The sequence below is a fragment of the Nelusetta ayraudi genome, unplaced genomic scaffold, assembly GCF_046127955.1.
Source record: "Nelusetta ayraudi isolate G7.1 ecotype Tasmania unplaced genomic scaffold, CSIRO-AGI_Nayr_v1 ptg000023l, whole genome shotgun sequence".
NCBI classification, from domain to species: domain Eukaryota; kingdom Metazoa; phylum Chordata; class Actinopteri; order Tetraodontiformes; family Monacanthidae; genus Nelusetta; species Nelusetta ayraudi.
In genome coordinates, this window is record NW_027466073.1 from 2,289,679 (window position 1) to 2,307,855 (window position 18,177).

The window sequence follows — 18,177 nt, forward strand, 5'->3', positions numbered from 1 at the left end:
GGGCAGAACACACAGAGGGACACACTGAGGTCCTAAAGTATTTTTGGGAACTTCTACTGCCCTTTGCCTTTCATCTTTTATTCCAAGCCAAGAGTGATTTTTCTTTCTTTCCAAAACTTCACTTTTGAACTCACTTTTCTTGCTATTTTGATCTTTTTTGGAAGCTATTTGATGATTTCTTTTTATTTCTTCTTTTTTTTTTAAACAGTAATCAAGATTAGTATTAACGAGTGAGGACGTTTCTTTCAAAGTCAATGAGAAACGTATGATCAAATACTCGGGAGGCAGCCTTAAGAGTAAACTCTTTCAGCTTTTTCCAAGCAATCAAACACCTCCACTCTTGCAGCAGCGAACTTTCAACCAGTTCCATTGCCACTTTTTTTTCTTTTTGATGGACTTAAATTGGACTCAAGCTCAAGCCAGAATTTGTGGTGTCACACAAGGTCTTAATTCGACTATTTTTATTCCTCTTAAGCTGTTCTTCCTCCCACGAATCAAGCACCCACCTCAATATTTATCAAAGTGACGCACTCCAATTATCATGTACGCCATTCCCAATATTCCTTTCTGTAATATCACTGCTGGTACATCAAAGTTATTTTTCCAGACTGTGTACACTTAAGGTAAATATATGTATCACATCATAGTAGAGTACTGTTTTTTTGTACATGTGTATATTTGTTATTAATCTGTATTTTGTTGTCATTGTGAGTCATGATTGTGGCTTATTTTGGTCATTACAAAAACTCATCTCATGGACCAGCACATTAATCAGGTCCAAAACGGTGTAGGCTGAAGCCATGGCTTATTGTGCCTATTCCTTTTACATTTAGATTAAGAAATTATTATAAACATATGTAACATCTATTATAGCAGGATGAAAAAAACTGAAGAACAGAAGCAAAATAGAACAGGACAGAATAAATGTTCTTGCTTAAATTTACAAACCAAAAGCAAAGACAAGAACAATGACCTCGACCGCTCAAGACGTCATATTCTACAGTATTTGAGTAATTTATATACTATTCATGTTACATATCACTACAAAATAATATTTATTGTAATATGCATTTACGACCATACTTACAACTATAGTCAATATATATCATTAACTATACATTAGTATAAGTTAAATATCATAATAAAAGGATACATTTTGGCACCCTTGTTAATCGATGGTGTCGTTAACATGAGACTTGTAGCGGCGCGCACTTCCGCGGCCGGCTTGCGCCGTGCAGCTATCGTTTTGGCGAGTCAAGGTGGACAGGATCTTCTATACCCGCTTATTCCTATTCAGGGTCACGGGGGTCTACTGGAGCCTATCTCAGCTGTCTTAGGGCGAAGGCAGGGAAAACCCTGGACAAGTCGCCAGTTCATCGCAGGGCAGAGAATCTGGTTTAATTTTCAAAATAAAAGCATTTTTTTTCAAAATAAAATGCCGCGATTGACAAATGCGATCATATTTGTGTATGTTATATTTGTCAGTATCTAGTGTCATCAGAGTGCGAGAAAGATGAAACACACACACACACACACACACACACACACACACACGATGAAGGGGCACACAGTGAAATGGCCAATCTTGCATGCAAGTAAAAATTAATTGTTTTATTAGTAAACCTTAATGCTTAAGAGCATTGGTTTGAGAATACCACAAGGTTTTAGTTTTTTTTTTTTTTTTGGAGAGTATCTGGATAGTTTAAGTATGTAATCATTTTGGAATGTTCCAATGAAAATAAAAGTAGAATAGTTCCACAAAGGAATTATTATTGTCCTCTCTAATTTTTTCGAGAGTATAAGAAATACAATAAATGTCTTATGTTGCTGCTTAAAGTGTTGCGTGCTATGTTGTTGTTGTTGTGGCTGGAAACCAATTTCCCTGAGGGAATTCTCCCAAGGGATTAATAAAGTATAATTCTAATTGAATTGTTAAAAATTACTTATAGAGCGGGGTTAAAAGAAATGCACTTAATATGAGATTAATCGCGAGTTAACTCAGGACACTAATGGGATTAATCACGATTAAAAATGTTATTATGTATATACACAAATTTGAATGAATATTGATATGAACACCTCCTAGTGTTCTCTTGGTGGAACACCTGGAACTCTCAGCAGCCCGTTGAACGGCTGAATTTTCTAGCAATGTGAGACACAGAGTGAGAACATGCAGAGGAAATATGAAAAGGGCGTTGTGCCTTTTAAAGATTAATCGCTGAGTCTTAATGTTCCAAGAAATGTTCTCCAAATGAACTGAGAAGCCTCAGCAATTACCTCCGCTGCTCTGAGGACCAAAGCTATAGTACGAGAAGGTGCACTCTGATATAGGAGGACTGTGTCAGTGATTTCTGAGATTTCGAAACCAACGTGGCATCATTAAAAGTGAAGAGGGGCAGCACGCAGGCTGGGAAACACTGGTGTAAAACTTCCATTACTCTGATGGAGAAATAAAAGATTTTCTTACATAAAATAAGCACAACCGAGGAATTGGACCATTAGTGCAGGCTCTGCTTCATCTTCCAGACGCTACTCTTTCCTCCAGAGCTACTCAGCCCCCTACACCCCACAGCTCCTCCCACCCTTCCCCACCCCACCCACTCTCACCCCCGTCCACTATCATCACAGCCCGCGTTCATCCTTTCCATTGCAACGCTTCACATCTCATTCTGATCAATGTCTCCTCTGCAGCGGGAACTGGCTGAATCCAGATGAAACGCTCTGCTCACTCCTCGCCAATCACACCTCACTGCCTCCACTGTCCCACTCCGCTCACACATCCGTCTGCGCCTCGCTTGCGGAAACCCCCTGCCCCCCGTTTTCATCTCCAGTGCTTCACTTATGCTTTTCATCCACTTTATGAAGTCTCAGCGGCGTCTGCGCCTCTTTTCCTTACAGAAAGGTCACAAGCACAGCCAAAGGAAATGCAGCCGTGAGAAAAGACGTCGAGTGTGGACTGACCTCAAGACATCACCTAAAGTCAGCTGTGATTGGCCCGTGGACTCATGCACTCGCACACACACACACGCAAATGCACACGGGCTCATCATTTCCTCTCAGCACAGCAGATCAGAAACTTTCTTCCTGGAGAATGCTGGAGATGAAATACACACACACAAGAACCTCTGCTCAGACGTGAAACATGAGATGAGGTCTGACTGAACCAGCCTCTAGAGAGGGTCACCACAATCATGTAAAACATTAATGTGTTATTCACTCTCTGCGCACTATTACTGTGATTCTCCAAACCTGTCATGTGATGAATATGATGAATAAAGTTTATTAAAAAAAAAAAAAAAGGTAGTCTATGACTGAATTCTAACTTTTTAAAAAGACAGAGAAATGTGCTTCATTGATCCCACGTTGGGAAACTACACCTCTAATACAAGCTATACCATTTACTGACAGGGAAAAAACAAACAAATAAAAAACCCCAGAGACGGCAGGAAACTCAACCTGACACACGATGCAGGTCGCAGCATCTCGCAGTAGCTGCTCGCAAAAAACAAACAAAAATGCTCATAATTAGTGTTGTTGGGACTACCCCATAAAATAAAATAAAATTCTGATTCCTGATTCTAAAAGTAATCCAAATGCTGATTATTGCTGAAAAATAAGCGTATTGCTTATTTAACTACTTTGTTTCATAAGTAATCAATTACTAATTACTTTACTTAAAAAAAAAAATAAAGTTACAGTTGCTCAGCGCCTTGGAATAAACTTTATTAAGGTGCAAATTTTGCAATTCCAAATATTCTCTCTGTCCTCTGAACATGAATGATTGTTTGGTCTCTGAACACAAACTGCACATTTCACCGAACAAACTCATTTTAAACAATTCATGAGGTTCGACGTGGATATTTTCGAAGCCGAGAACGTCTTGTTTCCTGCACATAACATACAATCCTACAATCCTTCATTTCCTTCATTTAGACGAGATGAACTAGGTGGAAGAGACAGCAAGGACTGTTTAGAAAACACTGATGAGTTTTTTGGGGGTTTTGTTGGGTGGGAAAGACAATGAATTGACAGTAAAGTCAGAGAGGGAAAAAAGAAAAAAGAATTTCTGGAACACAGGTGGGAAGCAAGGCTCCATCTTCCTGCTGTTCCGGTGAATTAAAGAAGCCGGCGCATGTCGGAATATTTCGTCTCGACTGAACGCTCGCTGTGTGTTCACCCAATTGGATCACTTCATTTAGCATCCATGGAAAAAGACATTTTGAAGTCCATCCTCAGACCTTATCGATTGAGGAAAATGATGCACATGGCAACATTCAAGTACACTGAATCAAGCTCTAGCACGCGGGCCAAATTTGGCCCATAGTGTCATTATATTTGGTCCGCGAGGGAATTCTAAATCAATGCTAGAGCTGGCCAGACAGAATTTTAAAGTCCCGTGGAAGTATCTTTGCAACTCTCACTCTCTCCATGTGATCGAGCCTCACTACCGTCGCCATCGACAGGTAGATCTCGTCATTTATGACTGGCCTCATGTGGGCCGGACACTCACACGCAGCGGGCCGGATGTGGCCCGTGGGCCGTACTTTGCCCAGGTCTGGTCTAGTCTCTATGAACTGTAGAGGTAAGGACTATTGTGAGTGTTTATATCCGAGCTGATAGAAAATGTGTCAGCAGTTGATGTCTTATTGTACTTTGTTGTTAACAGAATTAACAAGCGCTTCATCATTTCATTCATTATTTCAACGAGGTACAGTCAGGTCGAGCAGGAGGCTCTTTTGAACATACCCTATGGATTATACACCGCATGTTTCATTTTCATAAACTGACTGTTATTCAAAATTATTTAGGACATAGCTTGAGTTTGCTAGAGTTCTACTTGTTTTTTCGCACTGCAACTATTGAATATTGCCTTTGATACTGCAATCTCAACTGTATCCAGCAGCGTTTTGAGTCTTCTCTCTCAGGGACTGCAGTCTGTGTCAGGGCACAGATGCAAATGCTAACAGTAACTCTGCAATTTTCACACTATTTTCAGACTATTTACCTTTGCCTGTTAGCTTTCCTGACAGCATTGGCCGATGTGCACAAGCCTGACGTAGAGTTAAAACAAAAACCGACAACTTGAAACAGCTCCAACACCAGAGGCTAACATTTTGAAAAACCAAAGCAAAAAGAGAGACGGATGGAGGAAAAATACATTTTTAATCTGGTAAATAATCAATAAAACCGTTCAGCCTCACAGTGTCTGATGGGATGTTCTGATTGGTCCTTATGGAGGCCTCCACCCAATGGTTGTCAAACTTCTCATCATAAAGATGAGAAGCTGGTTTATAAGAGCAGTTTACCCTTTTTTAATCTTCATTTAAAAAAAAAAAAAAAAAAAATCACTTATGAAGAGGCTTGCAAAACAAAATAAATCTGTGTTTACACAAGAAAGATTAAAGCTGCACCTCATACAGGATGGAAGTCCAAAAAATTGCATTTTGAAGCAAATACCAGCTGGAGAGCATCAGCCAAATGGATGGACTCAACCACCTGCACACGTCTGTCCTGCTTTTATCCAGCGCTGCTCGTGCTGTGTGCAGCATTGCACTGAGGTGGGGGGTGGGGGGACTTCTTGATTGGTGGGCCACAATGGCTTCTAAAACTTGACAGAGGGGTTGGAGCAGGTGAATGGAGGGTTTTGGTGACCCACCTCAAAGGAGGAAAAAAAATAATATAATTGAATATATAATAGAATATGTAGGAAACATGAGCTTAAACGATTGAAAATGAACCAAAGCAAAGCTCCAACTAAATCTTTGTCTTTGAAGCCCCATGGTATTTAGAGCTTTATTGAAATGACTCTTAAAACACTGAAAATATAGATGATTTACTGGCTAAAAATATCATTTCTTCAAGTTCATCAGGCCTGGTTAAAAAGCTTAAGAGGCTGCATATGACTCCCAGGCTGTAGTTTGCCCATGCCTATACTAAGGCCTCTCTTCGAGTTTGAGCATCTGACCAATTCAAAGTTCATCCAGAGATCCAGAGTAGTATTGGTTGCCTTGTGTGGAGGTCTCAGTTTGAGACAGCGAACCACGAGCACGTGAAGAATCAGGCCTACCTTTTGCTTGTGCGCAGCCAGGTAGCCGTGCATTTTCTCCGGCAGGAGGAAGGAGACGCCCACGTGCACGGCAAAGCGCACATCCAGCATTCGCTCTTTGACCTCCGTCAGGCTGAAGACGTTGACGCTGTCGGTAGGAACAGAGAGCATCTCGGAAAGGAAGTCCACCAGCAGCTGGTAGCGGCTCTGCTGCTTCCCTCGCAGCTCCGTGAACTCCCTGGCCGTCATGTCTGTGGAGCACAATGAGGAGAATGAGGTTGCACATCATGGACGGAGCCCAATCATTCCGCTGCAGCCCCGAGAGAAGCTAATGTGCAAGAGAGGCCCCAAAGCTGAAGGGGAGCAACAGCTCCGTTCGGCAATTATTATCAAATACTATATTACTACTGATAATTAATATTACATTGTTATTATCATGGGCGACGCAGTGGTGCTGTGTCGCTCATTTCACCCCACAGCAAGAAGCAGCAAGTAAGGACCGTTCTGTGTGGAGTTTGCATGTTCTCCCTGTGTGTGCGTGGGTTCTCTCCGGGTTCTCCGGCTTCCTCCCACAGTCCAAAAACATGCACAGTATGTGAGGCTCTCACACATGGTTGTTTGCCTCTATGTGGCCCTGTGATTAACTGGTTGCTGTTGTCAATAATAATAATAATAATAATAACAATAATAATAATAATAAAATATTGTCTTTTTTGACCAAGCGAGTGCAATGGAAAGTGGTGATTACAGACTGCAGTTCTTCCACAATCTGTGATCATTTTTTTCAATTCTTGGAAAAGGTTTGTTGTAGAAAAAAAAAGTCTGATCCCAATACACTAACTAACTAGCTAACTAATGCAAGCTTCACATACATTCATTCATTCATCTTCTATGCTTATTCCTATTCAGGGTCAGAAAGGTCGCAGGTCCGGGCCTGGGAATCGAACCCACGACCTTCTTGCTGTGAGGCAGCAGTGCTAACCACTGCACCACCGTGTTGCCGCTTCACATACCTTTCACTGTAAATAGTCTCAAAGGAAATAAAATAATGTAAAATAAAAGAAAATTAAAAAGTTCAAGATGACTGACAAAATGGCTGCATACGCAAGGTGTGTGTGTGTTCGCATGTGTGTATGTGTGAAATGGCTAGTTGGCAACCTCAATACACTAGCCAGTGCAGTGGAGGGAGTCCAACTGGCAAGACTAAGGCCTGATTTCCTTAATATCTCAAATAAGCTGCACAAAATTAATCGACCACGCGAACAAACTCAGTGTGCCAGGGCGATACGCACAAACAACAACAGGTTGCAGCAGTGGTGGATGCTGTTCTGTTCAAACAACGGGTTCAGCTGCGCGAATATTGGAGAGCAGAAAGAATGCAAGCAAAATGTGAATAATTACAGCCATGGAATGAAGAGTGTATCAGGAGGTGAGGGCTGTATCCTCTGTTGGGCAATAGATGCTCACTGCAGGTCAGCAAGTCAGTGGGTCAGAGGGACTGAAACCCCCTGAGACCACCGAAAAAAGCAAAATGTCTCAGACACGATGGAGCTGTTTAACTGGGTCTCCTTCTTAGACCCTTGAAGTCAAAGCCGTTGAGCCTGGCTGCTGAGGTGCTCACGGCTGGGTTTCTGCAACACATAGTGGTTATCAACTGGTGGAGTCTCAGGACCATCATCATTTTTTTTTTTACCTTGCCACGAAGTCGCAACCGGAATTTATTCCACAAAAATATAAACTTACATTGTATGTTTGTTTGTTTATTTCTTTTTATAAATTCCCTCTGAGGAAGACTTTCGGTAGCCTTTCAGATTTGCTGTGATGCCGAAGCACCATTAGGGCCCAGTCAATGTGTAACCTGGTGGAGGTGTGGCAGCTTAAACCCACCTGTTGTCTTCCAAGGGGGCCCTTTAACTAGCACAGGTTTGAGCAAAGCAACAGGCTACCACCAAGAAATCATCACTCTGCTAACATCTATTTCTATGGTCATCCGCAAATAATATTTTGAATATTATAGATTAATATATTTGAATATTATATTAACCAAATGTGGATAAATCAATTAAATTCTCCCGAGGACAAAAGACAAACCGTCTCCACAAGGATGAAGGATGCATTAATAAAATGTTCATATGTTTTATAATGGACAGTGTGATGAATTAGTGAGTACAGACTGAACACTCGAGTGCAGATGGGTGCCTCGGATTCACTTATTTATTTATTTTTTTTCGTGACAGACACAGGCACATCAAAGGGCTGCATTTTTGTTTTTCTAAAGATGCTTTCCTCGCAGGAGAGGCTTCACTTGGTTTTAAATACTGTGCAAAGTGGCAGCCGGGACTCTTCAGAACAGTTCTCAGGAAAATAAGTGAGTGGGAGGGAGGGAGGGAGGAGTAGGCCATTAAGATATCTTTTCATTCTTTACTCAGCCTTTAGTAATGATCTGCTTACTTTACGGTGTTGTCTTCAGTCCTGACTGCTCTGAGCTTCATTTCATTCCGTGACATTGTCCAGTACAAAATATATATTCCACAACATGAGACAGAACACGGGAGAGCATAGGTCAGACTGTTGCGGCGAACGCTCGCGGCGTCAATTTCGACCTGGAACAATTAATTGGCCACCCGCATGCACCCAGCGAATATAAGCGGAGCGCGCCAGCAGCGGCGTGGCAGAGCGAGCGAGAGCGAGGACGCCAGTCTGCAGGAGACATTCGCCGGAGCGAAACCGCGTACGGAGCTGCGCAAAGTGCAACCGAACTTTTGAGACTGAACAGACAGCCGGTAAGACCACCAGCCATGCTGTTCAAAGACTGCTACGACTGCTAGATGTTGCACCTGCGCCGCATCGCGCTTGTTCCCAGCACCGGCGCAGGAGGACACGTGGGGCATGTAGATCGCACTTGTTTAGATTTAATTTAAAATGTCACTGCCTGCTGATTGGTAAACTTAATAGTTAATAATTAAACCTAATTGACTAAATTAATTGGTTAAACTTTATTTATTTATTATTAAATATCCATTGTAAATAGTATATGGTGTGAATGTGTTTAATCAGTTGAGCCAATTTAACTTGTTTCTTTTGGGTTTCTGTTAAAGGTTTTTCACCTGTAAATGCATGGGGGCAGGGATCAAAAAGAGGAAATAAAGAATGAAACCTGCAACAAAGTCCTGTGTTTGAGTGAAGCCCAGCAGAAATGTTCAAGTTCGGTGCCTTTTCCTCTCAAGTGTGGGAAATGCACAATCCAAAAGGAGAGGAACACCTTGACACTTGTCTACCTTATCATCATGAAAATGACTTCATAACCAAGGAGATCCTTTTGAAAAAGCTCATTTTTCTCTGCCCTTTTCTGCAAGGCATTTTCTTCAACAGTGAATTTAAGACAACGGTAAGACTCTTTGTGACATCTAAGACGATAAAGGATCAAAAGGCAGTCTGAGATACTTTGTTCCAGGAGCGGCGAAAAATGGTTTCATATTTTAAGATTGCATTTCATGATCTAATTGCCCAGCTGGTGATTGCTTTTATTGCAACATTGATGGTTTGAAATGGCTCCTGAATAATTAAAAGGATTTTAAAATAACATGAATTTATACATACTAACTCGCTCAGAGTGGCAGAATACTGCCACAACATAACTGATTAATTCTCATTCAGATTCCTTCCCTCCATCTCCCACCTTCATGGCAACAGTATAAATACTAGAATACAGTTCGGTATGACTGTCAACAGATCAGCAGTCAGTGACTTCCTCACCAACAGGACCCCTGGTCGTGAGGGTGGGGAAGTCCACATCTTCATCACTGATCCTTAGCACTGTAATCTGGCTGGGTTTAGTGCGCAGCTCTCACGTCTTCACCTTCTCCAACCAGGGCTGCTCTGCCATCCACCCCAAGAACATGGTGATGGAGTTGGCGGACAATTACAACTGTGTTGGGTTGAAGATGTCTCACCAAACAGTGTTCAAAGAACAATCTGGTTTTGAATATCAGCAAGACAGCGGAGCTTATAGTGGACCAAAGGAAATCCACACACCTCTCTGCATATGTTGGAGAGGCAGTGAAGCATCAAGTTCATGGGCATCCTCATGACCTCTGACCACTCCTGTACTGTGATCACTTCACACTTGGTATAGATGGGCGAGCAGCGGCTCTTCTTACTCAGAAAGCCGAAGCAGAACGGATGCTCTGTTCAGCTGTTGGTGAACTTTTACAGAACGAGCACTGAGAGGCGGTTTACACAGAGACAGATTTTTTTGAAACTGACATGTTTGTGTGCGTGTGGTTCAAGTCCGCTGACCGACGTGGTTGTTATTGTTGGGAATGGTTGTCTGCACCTCACTGCCACTCAGATTGCAAGGCGGAGGGTGGGGTTTAGAGCTGTGACATTAGCGTTTTCAAAAATGTGCGGTTTTCGTCTGTGTGGTCTCAGTGAAAACGCCGGCTTCATGTAATGAAGGCTGAAACAACTAAATATTTCTGCGTTTTGAGATAAACCTGTCTCTGTGTAAATGGGGTGAGTGTCGATGTCACTGTGTGGTATTGCAGCTGCACTGTACAGAGCAAGAGGAACAAAACCCGGGTGGTGAGGACAGCTCAAGGGATTGTGGGCCGCCATCTATCAGATCTGAACTCTGCCTACACTGCTTGAGACGCATAGCAGCTGATCTCACCCAGTGCAGTGCTGTGCTGTACTGTTTGTACCCCTTCCCTGATTGAAGAACATTAAATTCACAAGCAACAAACTCAGAGACAGCTTCTTACCCAGAGGTGTGAGAGCAAGAGCCCCCTGCAGTCCAACACTTACACTCTCCACAGTACTCTCACACACGAACACACACACTCACAAAACCCCCTACAGCCACACACTGGGAAGCCTTCCCAGACACACACAAACACACACACGTTTATGTTATGTTACCAACGGGGGACTATCATCCTTCACTAGCCTGGTGAGGACTCAAGTCTCCTCATGTTAAGTATCTGATTTTCTCTACTTTCAAAAATGACATAGTCTCTTTGATGCATTGCGTGCTAGAGGGAGCTGTTGCTGATTTCTAATTCTTTAGTGGAATATAAGGTGTATCTAGGTGTATCTTACTGTATCTAATCTTCTGGGAGGCCAAAAATGCCTGCGTGTGGAGAAGTGTGAATAGTTCTTAAAAGCACCTCAGACATGGTATCGAAGTAAATTTGCCAAAAGTTTGCTAGAGCTGGACACAAAAAGAATGTGTGTGAGACTACAGAGTGAGCCTCTGTATCTGTCACAGGCATCTGTCAAATTTGGGAAAATTTGGGCCAACCTTGATTTGGAATAGTGACATCTGAGTACAACTTTAAACTGTATCAAGGTCAGGCGAGAACAAATAGAGGTTTTGTGGATGACTTTCAGTGCGGATTCCCACCAGCTTTCATCAAAAATCAAACCTAGCTCATACTCTCAAATCTCTTTTGTGTTAATGGTTAAATAATTGTCATATGACGAAAGAGAAGTATAAGTCTTTGAAATTAAATACCTTTGTGAAGGATTAAATTGTAGGAGTTCACCCCACGGCTGCCTTGGCGAAAGGTGGGGGAAGTTGGGAAATAAAGATTTTGCACAATTCCTAATCTGGAAATATCTAAAGATATGATAGGGTGGAAGTAGGGTTGGGCGATATGACCAACATTTCCCAATATAGCTAATGTTATATCCCGATACGATATAAATCACGATATAGCAAATTTTTGGTAAATTAATTAACACCCTAAAATAATCATATTGAATATATTTACTACAATATACCCAATATTATTTTATAAACAGAGAATTGTTTTATATGATTTTGATTGACATTTTCTGGAATCGTGTCTAAAAGAGGTTCAGTTGTGTTTCAATGCAATGTTGGCTCGTGAATGTCAATTTAAGATGATTGTTGTTGGACCATGGTCTTGTAATTAAGGGTGAGTAAATGACTGAGGCTTTGTGAGCCAAATGCAGTGACTTATTTTAGTGTGACAATGAATAAACCTTTACATATCGTTCTGTAAAGAGAATAGGTTCTTTGTGCGCAACTCATCTGCTGATTGGACGTGGAGGGGTAAGGGTCTCTTCTGCTCTCCCAATGACTGCAGCTGCCCAGGACTGTTGCGCAACGCGCGGCTCGACTCTCGAGACTGTGACCGTTTTGACTACTTTGGGGTGGGACAGGGGCTCGTGGCAGCCCCCGTTGCTCGTTAAGAACAGGAACTGCAGAGGAACGATACGTGCTTTCATGTCGGCCTGCAACAACTAACACCAGGAAAAGTCGCTAGATTAGTCACTAGTCGCTTTTGACAAAAAAAGTCGCCATGGAGAGTTGGAAAGTCGCCAGATTTAGCGAGAAATTTACCAAGTTGTCAACGCTGCAGTGTGCCTTGGCTTGCTGGATGGCGCGTTGGTGACGTAAAATATTGCCGTAAAGTGTGTTTTGCGACACTGCAATATAAACTATAGAGCTTCATTTTAAACGATAGACATTTTCTATCGTCCAGAAGATATATATCGTCATATCGACCAGCCCTAGGTGGAAGATTAAATATAAGTCCCTTATCATGCCAAAGTGGAATCAGTAAATGTGGGTTTAAACACAGGATTTTTACAGCTGTGGGGGTGGTAAATTTAAACTGTTTTCTAAATTGAAACCATATCTTGAGCGTGGCAATAACCACAGGGTTGCAGGTAAGGACAGAGGGGTTAGCAATCATCGGGTCAATCAGTAAAGCTGACAGAGAGAATGGGGGACATGACTGTGCTTCCAGCTGAGACGAAGGTACATCAATGAATTTGGACCAAAGTATAATTTCAGCAATGCAGCCCAGTAGTTGAATTTAAAATCGGGCAGAGAGAGTATTTTTTTGTCTTACTCCGGGTGTCCTGTCATTCCACAAATTATTATTTTTTTTTTTTGTAAAACACTCATTGTATGAGCGAAGCCTAGTGCTTTGCTTCTTCTATGCTTGACCCAAAATTACCTGGCTGACGCGCCTGCTAGTGTTGCTATGTATTGCTCAGGAAAAACGATCCGTATACGTCTCTTGCGATGAAAGAAGGGGTTTCCACATTTATTCCAGTTCCATTTAAATCCCAAGCAGTCAAAACAAACATTTTGCGGCAGAGCGGTCAAAAACAGTTTGCTCTTCCGGGTCAAAACACCTGACGACAATAGTGACATGGCTACCTTTATAACCCTAAACCACAAACAACGGAACACAGTGACACCCACAGCATAAAGAGTGTAACAACAACTGTCTCAGCTAAAAACAACAACATTTTGGCTGCTACACTCATCTTAACAGTATTTATTCTCCCAATCAAGGAGAGAGGAAGCAAACCCCATCTTTGAAAGTCTGTCTTAATCTCGGTGAAAAGGAGAGAGAAATTTTCGGAGTAAAGAGATTTGAGCGACCTAGCTATGTTAACCCCAAGGTACCTAAATCCCGAAGGACTTAATTTGAAAGGAATGTATGACTAGGAGAGTTGCATCACTAATTTATTGACAGGATAGCATTCGCTCTTCGCAACATTAACTTTATACCCTGAGAATTGGCCAAATCTATTGAAGAATGAAACAATGGCAGGGCAGACTCCCGCATCTGTTGCTATACTTTGCGAAGTATAGCAACAGATCGTCAGCATATAATGATAATTTCAACTCTGTATGAGTCCTTGAACTTTATCCACACTGCAACATCTTGCTGGGAAGTATTTAATTTCTTAAATTTTATGTTGTTTATATTCTATATGTTCTTTTTTCAAGTTATTTTTTAAGATTTTTAAAAATATAAAACTTGCATATGTATATTCCTATTTTTTTTTCTTTCTGTGTGTAAGCCAAGAGACTCCTCAAAATTTAATTACACTTGCATAATCACAACAATAAGAATCTTGAAGGGTGAAAAAAAAAAACAGTGGATATAGTTGTCTTTTTTTCCATCCTCATGCATGATATCAACGGAAAATTCACATCCTTCCATCAAATGAATATGTCCTCTGAGGCAGCAGCATTTATGAAAAGAAAAAAAATCCCACCTCACACATTCTGAAGAAAAAAACTAAACAGAGCAAGAGGCTGGGAATGGTGATAAGGTCCTTAGGTGCGTAAAAAGGGAAACGAGCTCAGAGTGCGATACAGCATGAGGGATGGAGGCTGGTGTCAGCTCTCATCACTCAGTCCCGCCAGAGAAACAAGGACTGGGGCGGGAGGTTGAGGATGAGGGGGTTCTTATGGGGGAGGAGGAGGCTGGTGATTCCTAACGCACAGTGGCAGCCTTTGCACCTGGCTTCCATCCAGCTTCCCAGTTGGCCACAGCCTGCGCTTCTCCTTCCCGCCGGCATCGCTGGAGCTGGCGTGGGGGTGCTAGCACACTAGTGCACTAGCACACTAGCACACCGCTGCCTCCAGGTCACAGCGTGTGATGGCACACAAACAATCTGCAGATGGGAGCAAATACCCTGCTGCAGTGACACGTTGCCTGTCAAGACCAGACAGAACACTGTCAACGTGTCATCTGAGGCTCGTTGGCGCTTGTGATCAGTGAGAAAAATACAGGGAGACCGGGGGGGTGGGGGGGTGGATCATTATCAGTAATGCTCACTAAAATGTCTTTAAGATCACCTTGTCTAATATTAAACTTTTACAAATATTATTCACATTATTATTTTTGTTTCCAATATGCATGTGACACAAGTACCGGCACAACACATTTTCATGGAGATGCAAAGCAGGAAACGTTTCACTTTGCTTTATGATGATGAAGGGATGGATTAAAAAAAAAAAAAGCCAAATACAACATACATACTAAATATTAACAACAAAATAAATCAATAAATAATTTGTTCTGGGTTGTACGAATAAAAGTTGTTGCTTTACATTGCAGCTAAAATGTCTATCAAAAGAAGATACTATTTCAAACAGCTTCATCAGATCTTGGGTAGGAGGTATTATAAACTATTACATCTCAAACTTGACAAAATGATAATTGCATAATACATAAAATTACATAAAATAATAATTACATAAAATTACCAATCGCAATAGCAATGATGTCACCATAATGACATTTCCCTTCAAATTGTCTAAAGAGTCTCTGAGCCCACTGGAATTTAGGGCCCTGAACAATGTGTGGAAATGGTGGAGCTGTCCTCCAGTGAGGTGCTACAGACACTTTTTCTGAGAGCCACAATGCATCAACAGACAAGACCCTGCTTCATACAGAAAGAGCAGAGCTTCTAAATATGCTGTCACCTTGAGGGAAAACTCTCTATTATGACTCTATTTGACTCTGTGCAAGTGGCCCTCGGACAATTCAATGACTTTTTCTTTGTAAGTCTTTTATATCAATGCCCGAAAAAAGCGACAAAGGTGAATAGCTTCAACATCACCAAGACAGGTTTAACCAGTTTGTTTGTCCTCAACACATTCAACGGAAATTACTTTGCTTCTGTGTCCTACAGTATGTGCACAAACGCATCATTGTCCTGGCAGCGTGCTGCACACCTGGGTGCAACTTAAGCATCATTCATTCTTGCAGTTACGTTCTCCTAAAATGCAATGCTTGTACTTTTGGTTTGAAATTTGAACTGATTGGCAAAGGTGCGTAACGTGGTTCTGACCATTGTCCAGTGGTGGACGACGGGCGACTGGTGTCCTTCAGACACAGGGATACCCTATTTAATACCTTATTATAAATGCTATTCATGCTTGCGATGGAACAATGACACTGTATCTGTTGGGGGATCGGGGGTGGTGGGGGTTATTTAAGGTTATTTACATAATCCCGGTTGACAGAGTAACATAAGTGAGACGCTTCACTATGGATTTACGACACTGCTGTAGCCCTCAGAAGCATCTCATTACTCCAATCCTGATTGGCTGGTGAAACATATCCGTCTGCTTAAATAGGATGCAGCCATTCCTAGAGTTGAGTGCACAGCCATCCTGGCAGCACTTCCGGAAGCCAAACTGGTGGTGCTGGATAACGGGAAACACATTGCTACGACACCTGTATAAAGTGGGGCGTTACCCTGCTGTCCTTCGGGCAGCCTGGACTGCAGGGCCCGAGAAGCTGCTTTAACAAAGCTTCCCTATTGCACCAGAGGCTGAGGACAGCTCCTCTGGGATAATGGGTGCGTCCATAATATCCTTCTTTCTGTCTGACAGGTTAAGGAGCCTTTGCCAGGGTGCTCGCTCCTAAAGGACCATAGTAGAGGTCAGAGATGACCAGTATTTAATCCTGTGCATATGAGTCCAGAGATAGCCCAGAATCCTTGCACAACTCTGTCTGGTATGCCGTGAGAAGGGAGAGGACATTGAGTGCTCTGGCCAAGAGCACCACCACCTTGTACACTTTTTCAGTCAGGACTGATTTGGACAATATCAGCTGAGGTTGAAGATGTCCCAAGTGCAGGTGGCTCTATAGGAGGCACGAGGCTCTCCATCACCATTGCAGTCTAGTGAAGAGGTCCAAGAATTGGACTCCTGCTGTTGTATGGGTGGTCTCCCTGTACACGCTGGTCTCTGCTATGACAACTAGTGATAGGGTGCATGAACCCGTGTTTGCACATATTGAGCATATCAGAGGTGAGAGTGGGATGAGCTGGCGTGGTCCCCTCATCGTCATTCCACAAGGTGGTGAGGGTCACAGGCTGTGCAGCCCGAGCCTGAGCGATGAGCAGGTCGTCCTCATCCTCAGATATGAGGTCAGAAGTGCAATACTCATCTTCCCCTCGAGTTCAATTCCAGGACATCCTCCACTGGCGCGGCTAGGTTAAGCTGTGAGCCCAAGCTGGTACTAGTTGTCGGTGCTGCCACTCCCAGAGGGGAGACTGGGTAACTAGCTAGCCATCTGTGGAGGCTCTTTAGTGCAACCAAAAAAATGTCCTGAGAGTATACTGTATAGTTATAAAAATGGCAATAGTTTCAATGGAAATGTCTGAACAGATGATGCAGATATTGGCTCTTTTTTGCTCCTTATTTTTTTACTCAGATAAAAATGATTTGAAGAGTTGAGTCATTTTTGCTCTGCGTTTGTGTTTGTATGGTGCAGAATGGCGGGCTGAGGCTGTCTGCGGCTATTGTTGTGGACGTTGAAAATTCATCTGGGTCCACCAGTGTCCCCATAGTAATGTTGAACATTAAATGAGCCCAGAAACATCGTGTGTGCAGTGCTAGCTGAAGTAAGTTGAAAAATTAATCGTCAATGGCTCAGTGTGCCTCTGCATTATTTAGATACCAAGATGCGCCTTCATAGGCAGCAATAAATCCCAAGTGCACTCTTCTTGTTACACACCATTGCTATCTGCGCATCAGCGTCTACACTCATAAGAAAATAGCTGATGTGCCTGGCTGATAAGATAACATTTTATTTGTGTGCATGCTTTGGGAGGAGGGGTGAGTGAGAAGGTGAAAGGCAACCTAAATCTAAAATCCTCACATCTCAAAGGAACGTGCATTACAATGTAACAGTGCGATACTTGATCTCACCCAGACCACAATAAAGCTAAATGAAAATGCCACAGATGAGCTGTAGCAGGGCCAAAAATAACAAGATTAATTTGGACACGTCAGACCTGTCATACATTAAAATTGAAAATGAAGTGCAAATCTCATTTGAGTTTCCACTCCACATTGAAACAAAGGTTTTTTTTTTGGTTTTTTTTTTTAAATCTATGACTTATTTTTTTATAAAAAAAAAAAAAAAAAAAAGACTGTCAAATTGTGTGATATTCTAATCAAAACACAGACTAACAGATAAGAAACACTCTCAACTATTAATGTCCAGTTCAAAAGATCCTGATTCTACAGCTGGTGTATCCTGTGTGTATTATTAGGCCAATATTTCAAGAAAACGATGATCCAATCCAATCCACTTTCTTTAGAACACTAAAAAAAAAATAAAAATGCATTTACTTTCATACTCGAGACAACACGGAAGGTTTGCACTGGCAATACGGATTTTAGCAACACACTGAGTGACGTGAAATGGAAGGCCGAGCAGCAGTCGGGCAAACAAGTTACTTGTACTAACAACAAACGTGATGGATGGCAATGACTACGCCGCCTTGCTAAGCTCGGTGGATGGGGAATTTACATTTTAAAAACCAGTAGGATG

The 18,177-nt window shown here is 42.1% G+C and overlaps 1 protein-coding gene across 1 annotated transcript in view; it reads right to left on the minus strand.

The window, feature by feature from the left end:
- Nucleotides 1–18,177, minus strand: part of LOC142889654 (neural-cadherin-like) — a 310,909-nt gene that overhangs the window by 116,419 nt on the left and 176,313 nt on the right. The window contains exon 25 of the mRNA XM_076028445.1: nt 6,068–6,297. Coding sequence (XP_075884560.1) covers nt 6,068–6,297 — 230 coding nt within the window. The remainder of the gene's footprint in view (nt 1–6,067; nt 6,298–18,177) is intronic.